The sequence below is a fragment of the Ursus arctos genome, unplaced genomic scaffold, assembly GCF_023065955.2.
Source record: "Ursus arctos isolate Adak ecotype North America unplaced genomic scaffold, UrsArc2.0 scaffold_20, whole genome shotgun sequence".
NCBI classification, from domain to species: Eukaryota; Metazoa; Chordata; class Mammalia; order Carnivora; family Ursidae; genus Ursus; species Ursus arctos.
Window position 1 is genome coordinate 38,945,531 of NW_026622875.1, and position 24,686 is coordinate 38,970,216.

The following is a 24,686-nucleotide window of genomic DNA, read 5'->3' on the forward strand; positions in this document are numbered from 1 at the left end:
CTGAAAGGAAAGTAAAAAAGATTACGCTTTGCCAACATCAGTTCCTAGGCAAAATAGAAAAATCAAGAAAATTGTCCTATTGAATAGAACTGCTGCTTCAAAACTGATCCCCAGATGTGACCAGAGTCATAACTTAGTAGGACAGTAACCGCATTCTTCCTGAATGCATTTTAGTTAAAAATGCAGATGCTCTACAGTTAACTAGGAAACATTTTATTTTTTTTTTTAAAGATTTTATTTATTTATTTGACAGAGAGAGAGACAGCCAGCGAGAGAGGGAACACAAGCAGGGGGAGTGGGAGAGGAAGAAGCAGGCTCACAGCAGAAGAGCCTGATGTGGGGCTCGATCCTATAACGCCAGGATCACGCCCTGAGCCGAAGGCAGACGCTTAACCGCTGTGCCACCCAGGTGCCCCACTAGGAAACATTTTAAATGATCCGTAAGTGAAGTTACTCAGGTCAGGTATGAATAGAAGCTAGACTTGGGGAAATTAACATCTAAGAAAGAGATAACAGTTTGAAATGTGTCTGCATTTCAGTGTAGCTATACCTGCTGTTTGGGAAATCTGCAATACGTACTTCAAAAAACCAAAAAGATCCCTGGGGCTGTGAGAGTTTACCTCTAGAACCTAAATTCTATGAGAACAGGAATTGTTATTCTGTTCACATTATTCCTGATCATAGACAAGTGCCTAATCCAGGCACTGAATATTTGTTGCATGTATGGACCAATAGGGGTATTTTACACTAAATGTCAGGCAGTCCTTCACTTAAGCTGAATGCTTACCGCACACCATGCAGTTTCAGGCCACGGGAACACAGCAGTCACAAGGCAGTCAAAGCCCAGCAGTAAGAAGATGATAATAAAACAAGATCATGGAAGGCAGAAGAAGGGCAGTAAGCGTTGTTAGAGAAGGCACCTAGGAGCAGCTTTGAAATAATAGGACATTTAAGCCATTGATGGGTTCCTGCCTTAAGACTGAGCTCTCTGCGCTCCAGTTAGACCACGCCTCCTGGTAGGATGGAACAGCAGGCGCCAGAGCTCTGGTTTTCTTGGCAAGTCTCATAGGCCTTCATTTCTTGACAGGATCTATCCCTCAGGCCCTCCTGTCATTCTTCATCACCCACATTTTCATCTTCACATGTTATCTCCTAGTCTGATCTCCCATCTCCCTCTCCCATCCAGTTGCAGAAACTGTTCCATGTTGCCCCTACACTTCAACAAAATCCCCTTATGTCACCATCTCTGCTTTGAATGTTCCCTTCACCTTTCCTAGCTGAAACCGGCTCAGCTCTGTAGTACTCACTACCACAGTGGGCACAGGGGGGATGTAGAGGGTGCCCTTGTCCCTCAAGGCTGCTTCCTATGATGTCCTCTCAGCACCCTAAAACTGAAGGCTGGTGCTGTTAGTCTGTACTACCTATACCTGTTTCCCACCCCCACCCTGTTGCTACTTATTACAGACCTGTCATGGTCACCCCCACACAACTTTTATCATAAGTCCTAGTGACTTCACTAACCACATGGATGACCCTTCCCAAATAGCCTTAATCATCCTCCTGACGTCTTTGGCCATTCACTCCCATGAACACATCCTACTCTTGCCATTATAATTGCTCCCCTCCATGGTCCTGATTCCAGGAATCCCACTCCCACCTTTGCCTTCCTAGTTCATGCCTAACAGCCTGACTGCAACAGTCCTCAACACCAGAAGGACCTAAAATCCACTGGCTCTCCTACCTTGATCACTGCTTCAACCCCTCTCCTGTCCTCAGTTCTTGGCCTAGTTTAGATTCTTTTACTTTACTACCTTGACATCATCATCCCATTGTATTCACCCGGTCAACTCCCCACCTTAAATTTTTTTTTTTTAATTTTACCTTTTTTTTTTTTTTTAAGATTTTATTTATTTATTCGACAGAGACAGAGACAGCCAGCGAGAGAGGGAACACAAGCAGGGGGAGTGGGAGAGGAAGAAGCAGGCTCATAGTGAAGGAGCCTGATGTGGGGCTCGATCCCATAACGCTGGGATCATGCCCTGAGCCGAAGGCAGGCGCTTAACCGCTGTGCCACCCAGGCGCCCCCTTAAATTTAATTAATTGGACTGTGCCTACACCACCTACTGAACATGCATGGAGGGAAAAAAGCCCTGCTGGCTTGTCCCAATCCATAACCACTGACGTCAAGTGAGCCTGGTGTTCTCTAGCAAATATATGAACAACTCCTACCTTGGCCCCCTTCGACCTCCAACATTTCTTCTTTCCCACCTTACTCTCAGGTGATGTCCATATTACTTTAGTAAGAAAATAGAAGCAATTAATACTTTCACCTGCATCCACCACCACACCTAACAACCTACCATCTTCTAAAACCCATCCTCTACCCCAGTCAAGACTGTCACTCCAGCAATTATTCCCCTCCCCATCAATTTTCTCCTCTCTATTGAATCATTCCATGAGCATGCAAACGCAAGCTCTCGTCTAAAAAAGCCCTCTTTTACACATCCTTCTCCAGCTCCTGTTTCCCTTTATAAGACAATATATTTACCCTTTGACTCAAAACTCTTTCGAAGAGCTGTCTTTGCTGTGTCCAAACTTCATTTCACTGTTTCACTGTAACTGTTCTGAAGACGTCCCGTTTCTAAAGGCTGGCCATGTCCTCATCCTCGGCTTTTCTGACCTATCTGTGCCACGACGTACTTTGATCACTCCCTACTTCTCAGTGGTTTCTCCTCAACTGGGAACTGTTTGCGTGCTCCAGAGCAACAGTATTTCACAAAACCTGCTTCTCACCTTGTCCCCCAGTTGTGTTGTCCGTTGTCAACACAGCAGCCAAAATAAACATTTTAAGACAAGTCAAAGATGTTTAGTCTTATTCATATTAAGGAAACAAACTAAAGTATCCTTTTTACCCAGAAGATGCACAAAATCCACAAGCACGTGCTGTTGTCAAGACTGGAGAACAGGCACTTTCATACCCTTGTTATGGAAGGTAATTTGGAAATACAGCCTTTGATTCAAGAACCTCATTTTGGCTGATTTTACAGCTATACCCTAAAACATACAAAATAATAAACGTGTAAGATTATTCATTGTAGGATAGTTCATAATAGCAAATGACTGTAAATAGTCCAACTATCCATCAGTTTGGAACTGGTTAAATAACTATGATACATCCATACAATGAATATACATCAGTTATTTAAAAAAAAAAAAAAAAAGGAATCTGAGTACTGCTATGGAAAGGACTCCCCAGATACATTACATGAAAAATCTAAGGTGCAGAACACTATGCTACCTTTGGTGTAAGAAAGTGGGGGTGGGGAAAAACTATATGTATATTCCTATTTGCTTGTATTAATATAAAGAAACTTTGGAAGAATGCCCTAAAACAAGTAAAGTGGTAAAATATTTAAAAAGCATGCTTGAGGGGGAACTGGCTTGCTCAGGTGGTGTAGCATGCAACTCTTGATCTCAAGGTCATGAGTTCAAGCCCAATATTGGGCACAGAGCTTATAATCAATCGATAAATGAATAGATAATAAATAAATGAATAGTATGCTTGAGATAAAGGAACCCGGTGGTTGAGGACAGGGGTGGGAACTAGACCTCACAATAATCCTTTTTATATATCATTTTTATTTCTGAACCATAACCATGTGCAAATATTACCTATTCAATGTTTTAAATCAAACATGAAAATAAATAAATGCAACCTAAGTTAGATCATGTCTTTCCTTTGCTCAAAACCAATGGCTTCTGATCCAGAGTGTGGCCCTCATCTCCTACCATACTCCTCCTAGCCCCACTGTGGCTTCACTGTTGTTCCTGAACATGACAAAGCAAACTTCCCCAGACCCTTGTGCCAGCCAGTCCCTCCACTTCGAGGGTTCATCCTCCACATGGGCCTGGCTGCCTCCCTCACTTCCTTCAAATCTCTGCTAAAAGTCACCTTACCAAGGATGCCTTCCCAGATGACCCTACAGAAAATAGTACCCTTGCACCCTGCTCTACTTTACTTTTCTACATAGCATCTGACTCTTAATCATATACATTTGTTTGTTGTCTGTTGTGTTCCCTGCACCTCACCGAATGCCAGGCATATAGTAGCTGCTCAATAAGCATTTGTTGACTTAAGGTGCTTCTTAAATCTCCCCAACAACCATTTGAGAAAGGTACTATTATCCCCAATTTGGTTAAGGAAACTGAGGCAGAAAGTTGAGAAGCAGAGCCAAAATTCAGGTATCAAATATGAGTGTTCAATGAATCACTCTTTCAACTTTTGGGGGGCAGGGAGAATATGAAGGATACCCTAGAAATTAACAACATCATTTATCTGTTTAGGTGGGAAAATGGGAAACAGGTGGGAGGAGAGCATCTACTACTTGCCTCTATGTCTTCTGAAAACTGAACCTTGTGACTGTAATCTATTCACAAAGCAAATAAGTATTCAAAATAATAAAATCAACAACCCAGATGTCCTTCAACAAGTGAATGGTTAAATAAACTTTGGTACATAAATACCACGGAGTATCACTCAGCAATAAAAAGGAGTGAACTACTGATAAATGCAGTAACTTGGGTGGCACTCCGGAGAGTTATGCTGAGTGAAAAATGCCGGTACCGAAAGGTTCCACTTATGTTAACACTTGTGGAATAACAAGGTTATAGAAATGAAAAACAGATTAGTCAGGGATTAAGGGGATGGGGATGGGGGGCACCTGGGTGGTTCAGTTGTTAAGTGTCTGCCTTTGGCTCAGGTCATGATCCCAGGGTCCTGGGATGGAGCCCCGCTTCAGGCTCCTGCTCAGCGGGAAGCCTGCATCTCCCTCTCCCACTCCCCCTGCTGGTGTTCCCTCTCTCGCTGTGTCTCTCTCTATCAAATAAATAAAATCTTTTTTTAGAAAGGGAGGGGATGGGGATGGGAGGAAAGTGGGTATGGCAAAAAAAGATAACAGGAAGGACCCTTGCAATGATGGAACTGTTCTGCATCTTGACTATAAACATAAATATCTTGGTGATAACACTACTTGTTTTGTACAATGTTAGCACTGATGGAACTGGGTAAGGGATCTCTATTTCTTAAAATTGCATGTGAATCTACAATTATCTCAAAATAAGAAGTTTAACATAATAAATAAATTGTAAAAATCTAGGTTAAGAACATCTAGCTAGTGCTGTTAACCAATCCATTATGTGCTTCCCTAAATGATAGGGAGTCAGCCATGTGAAGATTTGGAGAAAGACCTGCGTTCAGAGTTCCAGGGAGGGAACCAGCAACTGACCAAGACTTACTAGGGGAACAAAATCATCACACTGAATAAAACAAAAAGTAGACCAGTGTCCCTGGAGTACAGTGACAGAGGAACAAAATGATAGCAATACGGCGAAAAGGATAGGTATGGGCTGTATCATTTAAGGCTATAGATCATGGTAAGGAACTTATTTCTAAGTAGTAAATGAGTAGAATCCAATCATTGTATATGTATTTATATTTATTATTCTCTGCTAAGGCCAAAAACAAGAATCCTGTTTTGCCAACGAGACAAAGAGAGCCCTAGGAAATAGTGATCCCCAACAATATGAACTCTGTAGTACTCGAGACACGGTGTCGTTAAAATTCAACTTGCACATGGTAACAAGCAAAAGCAGAAAGTCAAACACTGGTACTGACTGAATTCGTTCAATTCTGTGTTTCCTGGGCTAAGAAAAAATATTATGAAGATTAAAGATACTGTGAATACAATTTAATGCTTTTTAAATATTGTAACTGCCCAAAAGTCCATGCTATGATTTAAATATTACAATTCATAGTTAGCATTTTTAAAAACCCACTTACCTCCTTTTTGTCTTTAAACTTATCAATTTCTTTCTTCAGAAGCTCTACTCTTTGAAAGGATTCAAGGTTATTCACACTGTACACAAGAACAAAGCCATCAGCAAATGAAAAATAATGCTTTGGTAGCTCCACGCCCTCCTGTAATCCTCTGGTGTCATAAAGATGTAACTGTTCCTTTACTCCCCGATCCGTTTCCACTGAAGCCATATATACATCTTCCATTGTTTCACAATCTTCCATTCCTGGGATTAAAAAGAAATTACTCTTATATCGAACCATTACATTGTATACCTGAAGCTAATAAAGTGTTAAGTCAAACCTCAATAAAGAAAAAATATTATTCTTTTTGGATAAGTCAATACCAATTGGTGAATATTTTCTTCTCCTTTAGAAGTTGGCTTTCTAGCAGTTTCCCTATTTACATATAAGAATCATATTTCCATTTACTAAATTTCTTTAAAATGAAAGGTAGTTGTTATAGTAAGTGAACAAAGTGGTATTAAAATATATTTCTTCTGTTTAGAAATAAAAGTAGAAATAAAAATTTGGCAATGAGACTTCCAATAGGTATTTTTAAGAAGTAACTGTTAACAAAGAACTTAGTACCAAAATTGGAGAATCAAAGGCTGATTTTAAAAGTAGCTTTCAACAACCAAGTCGCTCCATTTTCTTCTCCATCAGAGCCAAGGACAGGACCTGGGTGACTTTGCTGCCTTTATTCTGTATAGTTTTCAGTATTTCCAGAGTCTGTTTAAGGGACTCAAAAATCGATATGAGCACCAGGCTTTAGTTCTCAAGTACCTACTGGGCATTTATATGTGAATGTCATTGTCATGAAAGTACTTCAAACTAACAAAACTTATCTTTCCTCCCCACACTTGTTCCTCCTCCTTGCTTTCTTCCCTTGGTCACCATCTCCCTGGAAGTCTTGGAGTTCTTGCTGACCAAGAAGAGTGGAAAGTTATCAAAAATCAGCCACTCTGGTGCTGAAACTTCTGTTTAATCTGTTGCCTCCTTCATTCCTGTTGGCTTGTTATCTTCACCTGCTACGGCAACAGCTCAGTAAACACCTGGTAAAAGACCTAGTCTCTCCTTCCCAAACTTCGCTGAAAAAGCAAATGTGGCATGACCTGCTGGCAGTGGGCATAAACAGAGAAAAGACAGACTGCCAACCAAATGTTGTCTAATGGCTTTATGGAAGGAGTTTATTTCTGCTCAGCAGTTTAGGCCACTGCCCTCTATCCACCCCGGAAGAAAAAAAAAACTAAGCCACAGGTGACTTCTTACCAGGGCCAGGTACCCCCTTGCCTGAGAGACCAGGAATGGGACCAAGGCTGCTTCCATGTGAGAGCCATAGGGGGCAACTGGAGGTCCCAGGTACAGTTCACAATTTACTGGACACCAAAAATTAACCAAAAAACCACGGCCTTAGTAGATACCAGAGCAGAATGCACCCTAATTCATGGCAATCCAGAAGGGCATTCAGGGACCTGGGCAGCCACCAATAGTTATGGAGGGAAAAGCATAAGGGTGGGGATGCCTGGGTGGCTTAGTCGGTTGAGCATCTGCCTTTGGCTCAGGTCATGATCCCAGGGTCCTAGAATCAAGTCCCGCATCCGGCTCCCTGCATAGCGGGGAGCCTGCTTCTCCCTCTGCCTGCTACTCCCCCTGCTTGTGCACTCATGCTGACAATGAAATCTAAAAAAAAAAAGAGAGAGAAGAAAAGCATAGGGTGAAATGCACAACAGTGTGCTTGAGAATAAAAGCCCAACTGCTCCTTACAAGGTTTTCTTTTTCTCCAATACTGAAGAATATATTAGTCATAGATATTCTTCTGGGAAAAAAAATACTACTAAGCTCTGTGGGAGAATTTCACTTTCAATTTACAATAATTAAAACTGTCTTAAGGGGAAATGCAAATTGGGATCCTGCCCCTCCCTGGGTTATAAATGTAAAGCAATACTGGTTGTTAAGAGGATTTGAGGAAATACCTGCCACTATATGGAATTAGCAAGAGTACAAAAAATCAGGCCAGCACAAAATCCCTATAATAGCGCTGTATGGCCTGTCAAGAAACCAGATGGCACCTGGACAATGACCATGGATTATAGAGAACTAAATAAAGTTGTCCTAATATTACCCAAATCAGTGAACAAATAGTACATGGTGTAGGCTCTTACCATGTGGTTTTGGATTTAGCCAATGCTTATTTTTTAATTTTTTAAGATTTTATTTATTTGAGGGGCGCCTGGGTGGCTCAGTGGGTTAACTGTCTGCTTTTGGCTCAGGTCATGATCTCAGGGTCCTGGGATTGAGCCCTGCATGGGGCTCTCTGCTCAGCAGGGACCCTGCTTCTCCCTCTCCCCCTCTGGCTGCAGCTCCCCCTGCTTGTGCTCTCTCTCAGTCGAATAAATATAATCTTTAAAAAAAATTATTTGAGAGAGTACGCACGCACACATGAGCACATGTGGGGGGGGCGCAAAGGGAGAGGGAGAGAGAGAATCTCAAGCAGACTCTCGGCTAAGCACAGAGCCTAGTACAGGGCTCAATCCCACAACCCTGAGATGGTGACCTGAACTGAAAACAAATGTCAACGCTGAACTGACTTAGCCACCCAGGTGCCCCCCATCCTCCAATGCTTTCTTTAATGTTTCTTTGCATCACATGAGATGGTTGACAGTGGGCATTCCAGGTATTGTCACAAGGATATTTACACAGCCCTACTATCTGTCATGGTAGGACTACTCATGATTTGTCTTTATATCCACCACTACTCACAGTTAAAAGGTTCCATTATATCAATGATGTGATGCTAACCTCTGAAGACTTCTGTTAAGAGTCTTACTTGAACAGTCTCTGCTCTCACCTGAACAAGCAAGGATGTGCCATCAATCCACAGAAAAGTATAAGGCCCTGGGCCAGCAGTCAAGTTTTTGGGGGTTACCTGGTCAGGTTAAGATGTGTCTCATACTGGGCTCTGTGACTGACAAGATCCAACAGTTTCCCATCCTTAAGACAGTTAAACAACTGCAAACGTTCCTAGGTCTCTAGGGGGTACTATATGGCCTTGAGACCAATTTAGCACAATGCCTGTACCCTCTATACCATCTGGTGAAAAAGCCCATTGGCACTGGGCAGAACATCAAGCTGGCTTTGACCAAGCTATTAGTTACTCAAGTACAGGCCTCAGGAATGCCTTTACCTAGTATCCCCTTGACCCTAGATGTGACCACTGTGCCAAATGGGACAAGTTGGGCATTTGGCAGGAACAGCATGGAAAGTTAACCCTGTTGAACTTTTAATCACAACTCTGGAAGGGAACAAAGATACGATATTTTCCTATTGAACAACAAGTATAGGGAGCTATAAGGCCCTTCAACAAGTGGAGCCCCTAACTTCCACTCTTCCAGTTAACTGTCCAGACTGGGTTGCCTATAATGGGGTGGCTAGATTGTATATTCACAAGACTGGCCTCTGCCATAACACAAGCCCCTACATTGCAAAGATGGCATGCTTACCTACAACAACAGAGTGTTCCTGACAACAGTCCCCTGGGAGCTGAATTACATGGTGTTTTGGAGCCAGTAGAACATGAAACCTTTAATGACCATCCCCCAGAAGCCTCCTGCAGAGACCCCCTCACAAGTAAAGGAAGGCACATACCCTATTCCTGAAGATGCTTGGTATATGGATGGCTCTCCTAGAAGAAATCCTAGTCACTGAACTGCAGGAACAATCCCACCCCAGACTGATACTATCTGGTTTGAGACTGCAGATAATAAAAGCAGCCAATGGGTTCAAATGAGAGCTGCCTAGATGGTATGTTTGCACGAACCCTGAGCCCTTACCCTCTGCATGGATAGTTAGGCTGCCTATAAGGGCCCTATGAGCTCAGGATGACTGGAAAGTTTTAGAGAAACCACTGTGGGGAGAATTATGGAAGGATATATGGAATATAGGACCCTGCTGTCTCCCATACTGTTTTCCATGTCTCAGTGCATAGGCCTGTCTCACACACTGGGAATACTGAGGCAGACTACCTTAGCAAAAATCAGGGCCCTTACCTCCATGCAAAGTTCAGAACTGGCTCCATGTTTTTATAAGCACAGTGGGCACTGCAATGTAAGGTGGGTTGAAACAGTGAAGGGAGCTGGCATGTCCCTTTGCTATACTGACATCCCAGCAGCATCAGTAACTGCCTGATCTGCTCCCATTTGAGACCTGGGACGTTCCACATACCACAAGACACGTATATCACACGATCAAACTGGTTTTAGACTGCCAAATTGATTATATCGGCCCACTAACCATGAATCAAGGGAAAAAGAACACCCTAACTTGTGTGGATACAGCCAGGGCTCATCTAAATCATTCCCTGTAAAAGGGCCAATCAAAATGCCACCATCAATGACCTAGAACAACTTATTGCCATGTACACATATCCTCAAAGGATAAATTGTGATATGGGAACACATTTCACTAGATATGATGTGAGGACATACTTTGGTGGTTTCATTTACCCTGTATTCCACAGGCCACCAGGCTAACTGAAAAGAAGAATGGCATTCTTAAAGCTCAACTCCGAGCTCTTTTACAGAAGCCACAGTTGCATGGAGAGACAAGTCTTGCCAGAAACCACACACTTGTTAAATTCGACTAAGACCATCTGTGGCACCATCCCAAATGCATGGTTAGGTACCAAAACCAGCATGCCTTGGACTACTGCCATCCAGAAAACGAGGACTGAGACACTGGTTGCTGAATTCATAGCAGGCCAGGGCCAGCTGTGGTTCCAGGCTCCTCAGCCCGTCCTCCTGGGGGAGGGAATTGAACGGGGGTTAGAATGGCAACTTCCCTTGGAATGATAGGCTATTTCTTGCCAGAGTGAGAAATGTCCCAAAGAGCTAAAGTGGTCCCCATTGTTCCTGCTGGAGTTGGGGCCCAAACAGTCAACATATACATATTCCAGATAAGCCTTTCCATAGTTGCCTTTCATGATTGTTTGCACCACCTTTAATTTTACATGTACAGACTCTTTGGCCCCAGGGCAACAAGTCTGGTATGTCCCATCTAGTCTTGCACCTCAGGCCAACTCTGTGCTCCCGACAAAGGGCAAAGGCACTAGTGTCATCTCAGTAGAGGGAGAGAATCTCCCCAGACAAGTACCTACTAAACATTTATTCTTTTATCCTTAGCCTGCTGCTTCTCATGTTCTCGTAAAGGAAACCCTTTCCCGCGATGAACATGGACATATGTGGATGGTTTACAATGGGGTTCATGCTGGATATGGGGTTTGCTCCCCTTTTCATAGGTCTCTTCTCCTGTTGCTATCTGTATTACTGCTGTGGTTTATGCCTTCAACTGGAACACAGTCTAGCAAAGGAACCTACTCCCAAGAGCCCCTCTCTGATGGCTCAGGGAATAATGCAGAAGAGGTGGGCATGGGAGATTGTGAGAGCCAGATTTGAGGGGTGAAGTGTGTGAACCAAACTAATGCCATCTTGGACAAATCTGCCATGATGACCATTCTGTGACCAGAAGCTTTCTTAAACACAGTCCTCCCACATTCTTTCTGTTTAACCATACCCTTAACTAGACCCTTAGGGTATAATGTCCTCGATCTGCTCTGCAGATACAAGTATGATTCTCAAACATTTCTTCCCAGGTAGTCTCCCAGCCTGCACTCCTCAGCCTCTAGGACTATAAAAGCAGGTCTTATGGGGGGTAGGGTTGCAGAGATCTACTTAGAGCTACCCAAGACACACTTCTGTCTGCAAGTCCCTTTAATAAACCATTTTTGTCAAGCTTGACTTGGCCTTTTTCTTCAATCTTATGGCTCCTTCAGCCTTTGGAGATCATTTTGCACGCACCTGCCTTTCATACTGGTCTATTAAGTGCGGAATAGCATTATGTCTAAAAAAAACACCACGTACACACCTTAATTTAAAAATACTTCACTGCTAAAAAATGCTAACCTTCACTTGAATTTTCAGGGACTTGTAAGATTTTTGCTGCTGGAGGGTCCTGCCTCAATGTTGATGCCTGCTGACTGATCAGGGTGCTGGCTACTGAAGGCTGGGGTAGCTGTGGGAGTTTCTTAAAATATGACAACAATGAAGTCTAGCACATCAAATGATTCTTCCTTTCACAAAGAATTTCTCTGTAGCATGTGATGCTGTTTGATAGCATTTTACCCACAGCAGAACTTCTTTAAAAAATTGGAGTCAATCTGGGGCACCTGGCTGGCTCAGTTGGTAGGGCATGCAACTCCTGATCTCAGGTTCATGAGTTCAAGCCCCTACACTGGGTGTAGAGCTTACTTAAAAGAAGAAACAACTGGAGTCAATCCCCTCAGACCTTGATGCCTTTTTTTAAAGTTAATATTTTTTTTAGTAATCTCTATACCCATGTTGAACATGGGGCTCAAACCCACAACCCTGAGCTCAAGAGTCACGTACTCCTCTAACTGAGCCAGCCAGGCACCCTCTTGATGCTGCTTTTATTTGATCGGTTTATGTGATACTCTAAATCCTTTGCTGTTATTTCAACAGTCTTCAAAACATTATCACAGAAATAGATTCTATCTCAAGAAACCACTTTCTTTGCTCATTCGTAAGAAGCAAATTCTCATGTTAAAGTTTTATCATGAGATTGCAGCAATTCAGCCACATCTTCAGGCTCCACTTCTAATTCGAGTTCTCTTGCTATTTCTACCACATCCGCAGTTACTTCCCCCACTGTCTTGAACCCCTCAAAGGCATCCATGAGGGTTGGAATCAACTTCTTCCAAACTCCTGTTAATGTTGACATTTTTTACTTGTTCCCATGAACTGTGAAAGTTCTTAATGGCATCTAGAATAGTGAATCCTTTCCAGGAGGTTTCAACTTACTCTGCCCAGATACATCAGGAGAATCATTATCTATGGCAGCTGTAACCTTACAAAATGTATCTCTTAAATAATAAGACTTGAAAGTCAAAATGACTCCTTGATCCAAGGGCTGCAGAATGGATGTTGTGAAAAGCAGGCACAAAAAATTAATCTTCTTGTCCACTTCCCTCAGAGCTCAAGTGACTAGCTGTACCGTCAATGAATAATAATATTTTGAAAGGAATCTTTCTTTTCTGAGCAGTAGGTCTCAACAGTGGATTTAAAATATCCACTAACCATGCTATCATCCAGGCTTTGTTTTTCTATTTATAGAGTACAGGCAGAGTAAATGTAACATAATTCTTAAGGGCCCTAGGATTTTCACAATGGTCAAGGAGGACTGGCTTCAATTTAAAAGCCCCAGCAGCATTAGCTCCTAAAAAGAGAGTCAATTTGTCCTTTAAAACTTGGAAGCCAGGCACTGACTTCTCTCTAGCTATAAAAGGCCAAGATGGCATCTTCTTCCAACATAAGACTATTTCATCTACGCTGAAAATCTGTCATTTAGCACAGCCACCTTCCTCAGGGATCTGAGCTCGATCCTCTGGGTCATCTGCTGCGGCTTCTGTAACCACACCTGATGCTTCACTTTACACTTATGGAAATGGCTTCGTAAACTTTCTGAACCAACCTGTGCTGGCTTCAAACTTTTCTTCTGCAACTTCCTCACCTCTCCCAACCTTCACAGAATTGAAGAGTTAGGGCCTTGCTCTGGATTAGGCTTTGGCTTAAGAGAATGTTGTGGCCGGTTTGATCTTCTATTCAGACCACTAAAACCGTCTCCATTTCAGCAATAAAGCTGTTTCACTTTCTTTTCATTTGTGTGTTCACTGAAGAGGCACTTTCAATTTCCTTCAAGAACTTTTCCTTGCATTCACAATTTGGCTAACTGGTGCAAGAGGTCTAGCTTTCGGCCTATCTTGGCTTCCAACATGCCTTCCTCACTAAGTTTAATCATTTCTAGCTTTTGATTTAAAGTGAGAGATGTGCAACTCTTCCCTTCACTGGAACACTTAAAGGCCACTGTAGGATTATTAATTGGCCTAATTTCAATATTGCTGTGTCTCAGAGAATAGGGAAGTCTGAGGAGAGGGTGAGAGATGGGGGAACAGCCTGTTGGTGGAACAGTCAGAACACACACAACATTTATCGATTAAGCTGTCTCATATGGGCACAGTTCCTGATGTGCCAAAACAATTACAATAGTAATATCAAAGACCACTGATCATACATCTACATAACAAAAATAACAACAAAGTATGAACTATTGCAATAATTACCAAAATCTGGCACAGAGACACAGGGTGAGCAAATGCTGTTGGAAAAAAATGGCACCAATAGACTTGCTCAACTCAGGGTCACTACAAACCTTAAATTTGTAAAAACAAACAAACAACCCCCCCCCCACAGTATCCATAGTATCAATGAAGCACAATAAAATGAGGTATGCTTGTATAGGTTTTTGAAAATTCTTGCTATAGTTTTCATAAACAACCTAAAATCTGTAGAATGATTTGTTAAAGGTGCCTTACATGAAATGTCTGTTAAGTATTAAATAAAATCCTCATAAAGTATTAGATTGAAAGGGAAATCAAGTAATGATAAACAGACTGGAACATGAGAAACCAAAAATCTACTTTTATCACCATAATTCTTTATATTAAGGAATATGTTCAATGTTTAGTAAAGGAAAACTATTCATAGATTTGCATATATGTATCATACTGTGATAAATAAAGCTACCTTAAGGAAATTAAAGGTTATTCTATTAAGACATAAACTTATTGGGCTTTGATTACAAAAAAAGTTACAGGCAAAAATTACAAGACTTTTGTCATGGTGGATGTTTTATCCACCGAAAGCCAGTCTGGTTTTCCTCCTCTACCCCCACCCCTCTGCCCTTAAATGTTAACTTTTTGATATTTTATTACTTTAGAGATCAACTAAAGCCATGACCCTTCCCACCACTGTCTACATCTCTCCCGCCCTACACTGAGCAGCCACACCTCCTCCACATCAACAGAGGACTAAGGGTGCAATCTCTGGAGAGGGTAAAACAGAGTAGGCTTGGGTTTGAGTTCCACAGTGAAAGCAGTTAAGTTACACACTCCCTCTACTCCCAAAATACTGGAGCCGGGTCTTTATCCTTTAGGCAGAAGAATCTGGCCAGTAAAAAAGGAAAATTCCTAAATATACCAACATATAGGGTTCCTCCAACAAATGCCTGACCAGATCACCCTGTAGTGAAGCTCCAAGTCATACACCCTATCCTCACACTTCGAGCTTTCAATTAGCTTTTTAGTTCCCCGTTCTTAAGAGCAGATAACCAAGGATTACCAGATATTTGAGGAAAAGAGAGACCAAAAATCACAAAAAAGCACCTTAGAATAAAAAGACTATGCAAAGAAAACAAAAACACTACCCAATATTTACTAAAAGGGATAAGATAGGGCATCATGAAATAAGAACATGATACTAAGAAATGAAAACTCAATGGAAGGACTGGAATATAAAGATGAGGAAAATTCAGAAAGTGAAACAAAATATTGAGAGATGAAAAATAGAAGCAAAATTTAAAAATCGGACGACTAGTTCAGAAGGTTCAGCATCCAAAAGAGAGTTCCAGAAAGAGAACAAGAACACAGAGGAGGGAAAGCCTCAAGAACATAATTCAGAACTGAAGAACACGCATTTCCATATTGAAAGAGTCCACCGAGTGCCCACTACCACAGATGAAAACTAATTTGATACACCACTGTGAAATCTCAGAACACTGCGGACAAAGAAAAGAGCCTACAAGAGCTTCCACAACCAAAGCAACAAGAATCATAATGGCTTCTCAAAACCAACACCAGAAGCAAGAAGAGAATCTGGTAAAACTGAAAAAACACATCCTCTATGAACTGCAATTTCCCTCCTACATATATAACCCAGAAATTGTCCACATATGGGGCACCTGGGTGGCTCAGTCCATTAAGCAGCTGACTCTTGATTTCGGCTCAGGTCATGATCTCAGGGTCGAGAGACTGAACCCCATGGGTCAGCTCTGCACACACTGAGCACAGAGTTTGCTTGTCCCTCTCCCCTTCCTCTTTGAGCCCCCTCCCCTGCCCACCTCACATGCCTGTGCACAAACTCTCCATCTCTCAGATAAAGAAATAAAATCTTAAAAAGAAAAAAGAAATTGTCCACATAATAGCTGGGCTAAATGTATAAGACTGTTCATAACAGCATTAGTTCTAATAGCCCAAACTGGAATTAATCAAAATGTTCATCAAAAGAGAAGAGATAAATTGAGGTATACTCATACAACAGAATACCATAAGCCTTTATGAAAAAAAAATTTTTTAAGACTTTATTTATTCATTTGCGAGACAGAGTAGAAGCAGGGGGAGAGGGAGAAGCAGACTCCCCACTAGAGCTGGGAGCCCGACGTGGGACTGGATCCCAAGACCTGGAGATCATGACCTGAGCCGAAGGCAGACGCCCAACCATCTGAGCCACCCAGGCACCCCAAGCCTTTATGAAAATTAAACCACAGCTACCTACAACAATACAGATATATCTTACAAATATTATGTTAAGCAAAAGAAGCCAGAAACTGAAGAATTTATACAGTATGATTCCACTGACATAAAATCAATAACAGGCAAAAGTGAACTGTATCATTTAGTGATACATATATAGATGGAAAAACTATAAAGAAAAGAAGGGAATGATTAACCAAAAGTCAAGGGAAGGGCTGAGTTGTTACTGGAGAGAGAGATATATGGCAGCTACTGGAGTGCCCTCAATAGTCTAGTTTTTGACCTGTGTGGACATTACACAAAGGATTATTTTATAATTATTCATTAAACCATTAATACGTTTTATGCACTTTTCTATGTGTATGATGAATTTTATAATAAAAAAAGAAAAGATAATGCAGCAATGCTTGCAAAATTCTGAAAGGAAATTATTCTCAATCTAGAATGCTATACCCATCAAAATTCTAATTTTGAGAGTAAGAGACATGTTCAAACATTTGAAGGCTCAAAATAATGTGTCATGTACATTTCTTCAGGTAACTATTTGAGGAAGCCCTCCATCAAAATTAGCACATAATCATAGAGAGAGGAAGATCTCAGATCCAGAAAATACACCCTAAAACAGAGGTACAGGAAATCACAGGGACAACAGGAAATAACACTATTCAGAAGTCCCAGAATTACTACTGGCATAGCAGTACCAAAGTAGTACCAGGTACAGAGGGCATTTTAAGGATGGTCAGCACCTGATGCTCCTTTGCTTTGTACAACTCTTTGACACACAAAAAGTCCTGGAAGATATGCTCCACCAAGAGGGCGTAAACTTAAAGAAGATGACAAGAGACCTAAGAACCAGGACTCAGGGGCGCCTGGATGGCTCAGTCAGTTAAGCAGCTGACTCTTGGTTTGGGCTCAGCTCATGATCTCAGGGTTGCAGGATCCAGCCCCGTGGCAGGCTCCACACTCCGCCTAGAGTCTGCTTGGGATTCTCTCTCCCTCTCCTTCTACCCCTCCCCCCTCAAATAAATAAATCTTTTTTTTAATAAAAAATAAAATCCTAAAAAAAAAAAAAAAAAGATTTTATTTGCCAGAGAGGGAGAGAGAGAGAGAGAGAGAGAACAAGAGTACAAGCACGGGGAGTGGCAGGGAGGGGGAGGGGCAGAGGGGACTCCAGTGCAGGGCTCTATCCCAGGATCCTGGGATCATGACCTGAGCTGAAGGCAGCCACTTAATCGACTGAGCCACCCTGGTGCCCCCAATTTTTTTAAAGAAGAAATGACAGGAAAACTATGTTATTTGGGGTATTTGATAGATGTTTTCTCAAAATGAATAAAGGGAGCCTATCATTTGAGGAATATAACTGGCACTATTCGTTGTCAATGATAAAATTTGACCTTTCGCGTGAAAATGAGAACTGTATCCATCACCATGAACTTGATAGCTTCTTAATACTGAGAAGACTGGTGAGCATAATAAATGTTATTTGGAAGATCTGCTTATCTTAGTGAGCCAGTATTTTTCAAACGACCAATTTATGATGTTTAAAAACCACTGTTAGGTAAAAATCCCATTTATAGTTCAAGATAGATCAATGAGATTTTACTGTAACAGAGTAGGAAAAGTTCACTAATGTGGTTTCCAATAAGCTTTAAGTAAACATCACTTGAGTTTTAGTGAAATAGCAAAGAAGAATATCCACAATTATCCGGAAAGGCTATTAACATACTTCTACTTCTTCCAACGATTTATCTGTGTGAGGCCAGGTTTTCTTCATATAGTTCAACTAAAAAAATATACCATAACTGATTAAATACAAAAGCAAGTAGACAGAATAATCCAGCTGCCTTCTAGTAAGCTGAACATTAGATTTTCAAAAAATGTAAATCAATGCTCATTCTCTCACTTTTTTGAAAATACAATTATTTTTCATAAAAAATATTACCTTAACATGTAATAAGGTTATTATTTTAAGTAATAAATGAGTATTTTTTAAATTTCTCAATTTTAATTTCTAACACAGTAAAAATACTGAATGATAAAGCCTACATAAACAAAACCTGTTTGGGGTTTTAAGAGGGTAAAGAGATTTTTCTCCTCTGGGCATAATTTATTCTTGCACAAGCATAAATTAGAATCAGGAGGTAAAAAAATTAAGAATCAGTAGTGCAGGGGCACCTGGGTGGCTCAGTCAGTTAAGCGTCTGACTCTTGATTTTGGCTTAGGTCATGATCCTAGAGTTGTGAGATGGAGCCCCACCTGGAACCTGCTTAAGATTTTCCCTCTCCCTCTCCCTTTGCCCCTTCCCCCATCTCTAAAAGAAAAAAAAAAAAGAGAGAGAGAAATCAATTGTGCAGCATTTGTGATGAGGGTTTCTGAAAAACAAAAGTTCTCAAAAAGTTTGAGAATTGCAAGCACTAGCATGATAATAAAAACCAAATATGGATTTAACCAAAATTGTTAAATATTATTTTGGGAAGGTGGAAGAGAAGCAGAGCTAATCAAGATGGCTAATAAAAGATAGAAATGTGCTCTGAGCTACTTGCCTGAGATAAATACTCTGAAGATCCATGGTTCCACTTATCTAACAAACCTCATTTCATTCTAACCTGTAATGTCTGTCTTCCTTACTAAATGATGATCTCCTTAAAAAGCCAGAGATGTGGTCTTCTTCACTTCTACACCCACAAAAGGCCTTATTACAGCCTGTACGACACAGCAAGTATTTACTATTTAACTCAATGAATGAAAAAATTAATGAGAGAATCCAATTCACAAAATTAGGTCGTATTAGAGCAAATAGCTGTTTCTTCCACTTTTAAAACTTAGAGCAGTATTGGAAAGTCGTCTTTGAAACGAATGAGAGATTATCATTCAGTGTATTCTTAAGTCAATGATTCTATGACTGAGACCACTATTCATTATGTAAATATATGCACATATGCACACACATTTGTTTTCCTAACCTTTGTAACTTACAGCAAATATTCTTGAATTTCAATAACAAACATTTTTTTTCTCTCCCCTATTCCCTCCACCTTTCAATCTCTGTTGACATCTTCAAACCTTCAGTCTTTCTGGATCACACCTCACTTTTGTGTACCATCACCCATCTTTAGGTTAGCATGACCAACAAAAGACCCTGAGCAGTTCCCAGAACCTGCAGAGAAACTAGAAAAAAATAATCTTACCAATAGTATGATTCCCATAAAGAAGCTGCTCCAAAATTGCTGTTTTCCCCACAGATAACAAGCCACAGACCACAACCTTGCAGCCCTTTCCCATCTTCTCTCAGGATATATCACTGTGAAGAGAAGAAAAGATCTGTGAAACTGTATACTGTTTGATTCAACCATTTTTCTTTTTTTTCTATGTTTAAATAAGTCATACATACACAGGGGGAAATTCCAAAGATAAAAAAGGATATATACAATAAGGCGTATCCTTCCAAACCCCATTCCTAGTCTCCCATTTGCTCCCTTAGAGCAATCAGTATTACCAGTTTCTTATATGTTTTTTGCAGAGGTAATCTAGATAAACACAAGAATACATGGAGATATGAATACATGTTTATTTTCAAAAAGAAAAAAAACATTTTATACAAAGAATATTTCAACACTAATTAAGTCTACAGGAATCTAAATCAAATCCTAGATGAAACCAATCCTTGAAAGTCACTTCCTGCTCATCAATATTTACCTGGAAAAAAAATAACATTTAAGCAAAACTTTAAGGAGGCATGAAGACAAAAATTTGGATAGAGAATGGACATGATTTTTAGAGAAACATTAATGCTATTAATGCCATCGGTCTTTTCTCAGGAGAATGAAAAACTGGATTTTGGTAGCCACAATGGGGTCTCTTTGTCATACTTCTTTTTGAGTCACGCTTTTTTTTTTAATATTTTATTTATTTATTTGAGAGAGAGAGAGAACACAAGCAGGGGGAGCAGTAGGCAGAGGGAGAAGCAGATTTCCCGCTGAGCAGGGAGCCAGATGTGGGGCTCAATCCCAGGACCATGGGATCATGACCTTAATCGAAGGCAGATGCTCAATCGACTGAACCACCCAGCTGCTCGAGTCACGCTTCTTAGTGCTAGAAAAATCGCTCATCCTAACATATCCAAGGAAGAGCAAAATCGGGTAGCATTCTCTTTAATTTCCCTCAAAGCTTTTATTTTCCAGAAGTCAAGATAATGTAAACCAGGGCAGAGAGGGAAAAAAAGCTCACTGAATAGAATAACTTGATAAGAGAATTTAAATTTCCACACTGCCTTTTGCCATCTCCACCACCTTCTTATTTTCCCCAATTCTCTTCTTATCTAGAAGTGTAGAACATACAATAACTGACTAAAAGGGATGCCGCAACTCCTTGAAGTCAGAAAACAACTACACCAAGAAAGTTCAGATAAGCATTCAAAGGGCTGTCACGTACCTTTCTGTATACGCATGTTGTACATAAGTACTGTTTAACGCCAAAAATATTAAGCAACAAATGAACTTCTCATAACTCTATTTTCTCAAAGTCTATAATATTTATTTATTTGTTTGTTTTAGAGAGAGCAAGTGCGTGAGCCAAGGTGGGAAGGGCAGAGAATCTTTTTTCTTTTTTTTTTTAATTTGTGCCTTTTTTTTTTTAAGACTTATTTATTTTAGAAAGAGGGCGCACATGAGCATGTTGGGGAGAGGGAGAGAGAATCTTAGACTCCGCGCTCGATCGCAGAACCCAAAATGGGGCTCGATCGAACGAACCTGAGATCAGACCGGAGCTGAAACTAAGAGTTGGACTCTTAACCGACTGAGCCACCCAGGCACCCCAAAAGTCCATAATATTTTATGACCCAAATTAGCCACAACACCAATCTGCTGACAGGAAAAATTTTACTGATACCATTATTGTAGCACAGTAATAACGCTGCACTCATTTCCGGAGCAGTACACTACATTTTACCAGTAGAGAAATAATCACCACTTAATATAATGTAGCCATTATTTCCTGGTGGCATGCTTGGGATCCTTCCAAACCTTCCCAAGAATATTTATCACTTATTTCTATGAGAACTACTTCTCTTAAGGGACACACACACACACACACACACACACACACACAACACATATATATTTTTAAGTAATTTCTATGCCCAACGTGGGACTCAAACTCACGACCCCGAGATCAACAGTCACATGCTATACCAACTGATCCAGCCAGGCACCTCTTTTTTTTTTTAAAAAATATATTTTCAACATAACTGTAATAGAAAAATTCTCAGCCTTTATTTCTAAGAGGAGAGCTCTGTGTCACACTGATCATCTATGGTATGATATATCCTATGTCAGCAACTATGGACTACTTTAAAAGATTTTCTACATCTGAATTTATGATTAATCTAATGTCATTTCATTTATCGTAGGATTCTACTCTTTCTGCATATTGTGGTCTCCTATATATGTTTATGATATCATGATCTTTCTTTCAAAGGATTTTTAATGACAATAGTTAAAATTTAAAGGAAGTTGCCACTTACCCATGTACCACCAACCAAGAGGATGAAAAAGAAATCTGTCAGAGGATAAGAAAAATCTTGGCAGCACAGGACAATTCTGTTGTCAAAAAAGGCTGCTATTGGAATCTAAATTCTCGTTTTTCTATTGTTATTTCCCTTCCTCTGAAAATGTCTTAGTCTTAGCAGAATTTCTAAATACCTTCTCTCCTCTTCCTGTTCAATCAAAAAATGTCCCTTTACCACACATTATATCAATCTTCAAATAAACACAAGTGCTTTAAAAGGGCAGGTACATGTTGTAGTTAAGTGAACCAGGTAGTTAAAAGAAAAAAAAAATCCCTATTATTAATAGCAATACACTCCCCGTAAAAGGTAGGCAAATAGGAGTTCTGGGGACTGAAGCAAACTGGGAAAATGCTGAAACCAACAGAATCCTGAGAAATCCAGAAATCAAATACTCCAGTCTTTGGAAGTAGTATTAACATATTTGCTTTAAAAGTAGCATACTATAGGGGCGCCTGGGTGGCACAGCGGTTAAGCGTCTGCCTTCGGCTCAGGGCGTGATCCCGGCGTTACGGGATCGAGCCCCACATCGGGCTCCTCTGCTATGAGCCTGCTTCTTCCTCTCCCACTCCCCCTGCTTGTGTTTCCTCTCTCTCTGGCTGTCTCTATCTCTGTCAAATAAATAAATAAAATCTTTAAAATAAAATAAAATAAAATAAAAGTAGCATACTATAATTGCACTTTGATCACTCACTGATATTAGGATTAGCAGACGAAGTGTATTAAAAATATACATTACTTTTTATGTATGTGTGCATATAAATAAACTGCGGGAGTTGTTTCGGTCTATCAGAGAATCTCCATCAAGGGCAAACAGTAAAAATAACTGAATAGAGTTTACTCAAACACTCGGTAAGGATTTTAAGGTATTTTACAAGGAAAGAAGATAAAACAACATAGTCCATGTTAAATATTTTACACCATCAAAAACAAAACAAAGATGAAAGGATAAATGTGATTAATCAAAGCACAGCTGAAGCATTCTAGGTTCTTAGTTGTCTTCAGGTGGGAAACAGTAATACTACCTAAAGCTGAAGATTAGCAACCTGCTAACTAAAGTATTATTTAAAAAAATTAGTATCTAATATTTTTTAGTGGGCTCCAACTCAGTATTGGGCCCAATGCAGGGCTTGAGCTCATAAACCTGAGATCAAGGCCTGGGCTGAAGAATTAGACACTTAACTGACTGACCCAGCCAGGCACCCCAGCTAGTATCTAATGTAAAGCACTAGTTAGAACTACTTGGTACAGTCCCTACCCTAAGTAACTGCTGGACAATAAAATTCAATCTGTGACCTATTAATTCTCATCTGATATAAATGACTTGAGAGAACAGGCTTAACAGGCAAAATCCAATGCAGTCTTAACTGCATATTGCTTTGCTTTCCAGGCTAATCAATGTTTCTAGAGAATAAAAACGTGACTTGATCCATTCCTATGGAAAACACTGAGCTTGGTCAATAACCCCTTTAAAGAGCTATTAGGAACAGCTGCCCGAAACTGTCAGTACTTGTTTTTCTAAGGAAATCATTCTACTTTTATAAGTAAAACACAACTTTTTTTATGCTAAAACAATATTAATACTGAAACACTTATCATCATAGAGAGATGTTATAGATTATATTATGAAGCCTCACGTGGAGGAAACTTCCACACTGTGTATTTATTTATGCAAACATCAGGTACTGTGTGCAACACTTTTACTTATCCATATATCAATAATTTTACATAAACATATTTAAAAGGTTTTATAAACAATACTGCACATAATAAAATATAATAAGCAGATTCCAGCTTACCATTCTTTTATTCATTAAGTATTTACTGAGGTCTTACAATAATGCCAGGCATGGGGGACAAACGGGGGGGGGGGGGGGAGACCAGAAATGACACCTGCCATCAGGAATCTCGGAATCAATTGGAAATACCAATCCAAATCTTGCAAAACTACTGAAAATCTGCAAATTGCAAATGAAGAAACAAAACTACAAAAACTAATTAAGAAATTAGCAGCAATTATTTGCATTGCCAGAACTCCTTTCCAAATGATTCATCCAACTTTGTAGTCATTTTTTTTAAAGTAATCTCTACACCCAACAAGCGTTCAAACTCATGACCCTGAGATCAAGAGTCACATGCTCTACCGACTGAGCCAGCCAGGCACCCCTTTTTAATTTTTTTAATTTTTTTTTTAATAGCCAATCATTCTTGACTCATTTTTTTCACACCCCACATCTGACTCACCAGTAAAGCCTTCACCTTTAGAACACATCCTGGACCACTTACCACCTCCACCACTAATGGAGTGGTCAGAGGCAGCAACTTCTCTCACCTGGTCTCTCAAAGATGTCTATGTGATAATCCCCAAAACCTGTGAGTATTTTATTTTACACAGTAACAGGAATTTTGCAGCTGTGTTTAAATTAAGACTCTTGAGATGGGGAGACTATCCTGGATTATCTGGGTAGACCCAACGTCATCACATGTGTCTTTATAAGAAGGAGAGAAGTGTGTCATAAAGAGAAACAGAGTTATGAAGATGCTATACTGCTGGCTTTGAAAATGAAGGAAGGGGTCAGGAGCCAAAGAATGCAGGTGGCCTCTAAAACCTGGAAAAAACAGGGGCACCTGGGTGGCTCAGCTGGTTGAGCATCTGACTCGGTTTTGGCTAGGGTCATGGTCTCAGGGTCATTGGATTGGCCCCTCCACCGATTCTGCCCAACATGGAGTCGGTTTGTCCCTCTCCCTCTGCTCCTCCCTGCTCTGGTGCCACCTTCCTCCCTCAAATAAATAAATAAAATCTGGAAAGAACGAAAGAACGAAAGAAC

General features: G+C 40.4%; 1 protein-coding gene across 7 annotated transcripts in view; it reads right to left on the reverse strand.

Moving 5' to 3' along the window:
• The window catches only part of NKIRAS1 (NFKB inhibitor interacting Ras like 1), a 34,957-nt gene that overhangs the window by 8,533 nt on the left and 1,738 nt on the right, over positions 1 to 24,686 (reverse strand). For 5 of the 7 annotated variants that reach the window (XR_008960617.1, XR_003315556.4, XR_008960616.1 and 2 more), the window contains exons 2-3: positions 19,484 to 19,596; positions 5,840 to 6,081 (exon numbers count right to left, since the gene is read on the reverse strand). Coding sequence is in view for 4 of the 7 variants with exons in the window: in XM_026496924.4 (XP_026352709.1) it covers positions 5,840 to 6,081; positions 19,484 to 19,577 (336 nt within the window). In the remaining 3 variants the exon portion in view is untranslated. Of the gene's footprint in view, positions 1 to 7; positions 3,055 to 3,738; positions 5,704 to 5,839; positions 6,082 to 19,483; positions 19,597 to 24,686 lie in introns of those variants that run through there. The other 2 variants (XM_048216141.2, XM_026496923.3) reach the window with 2 other exon arrangements.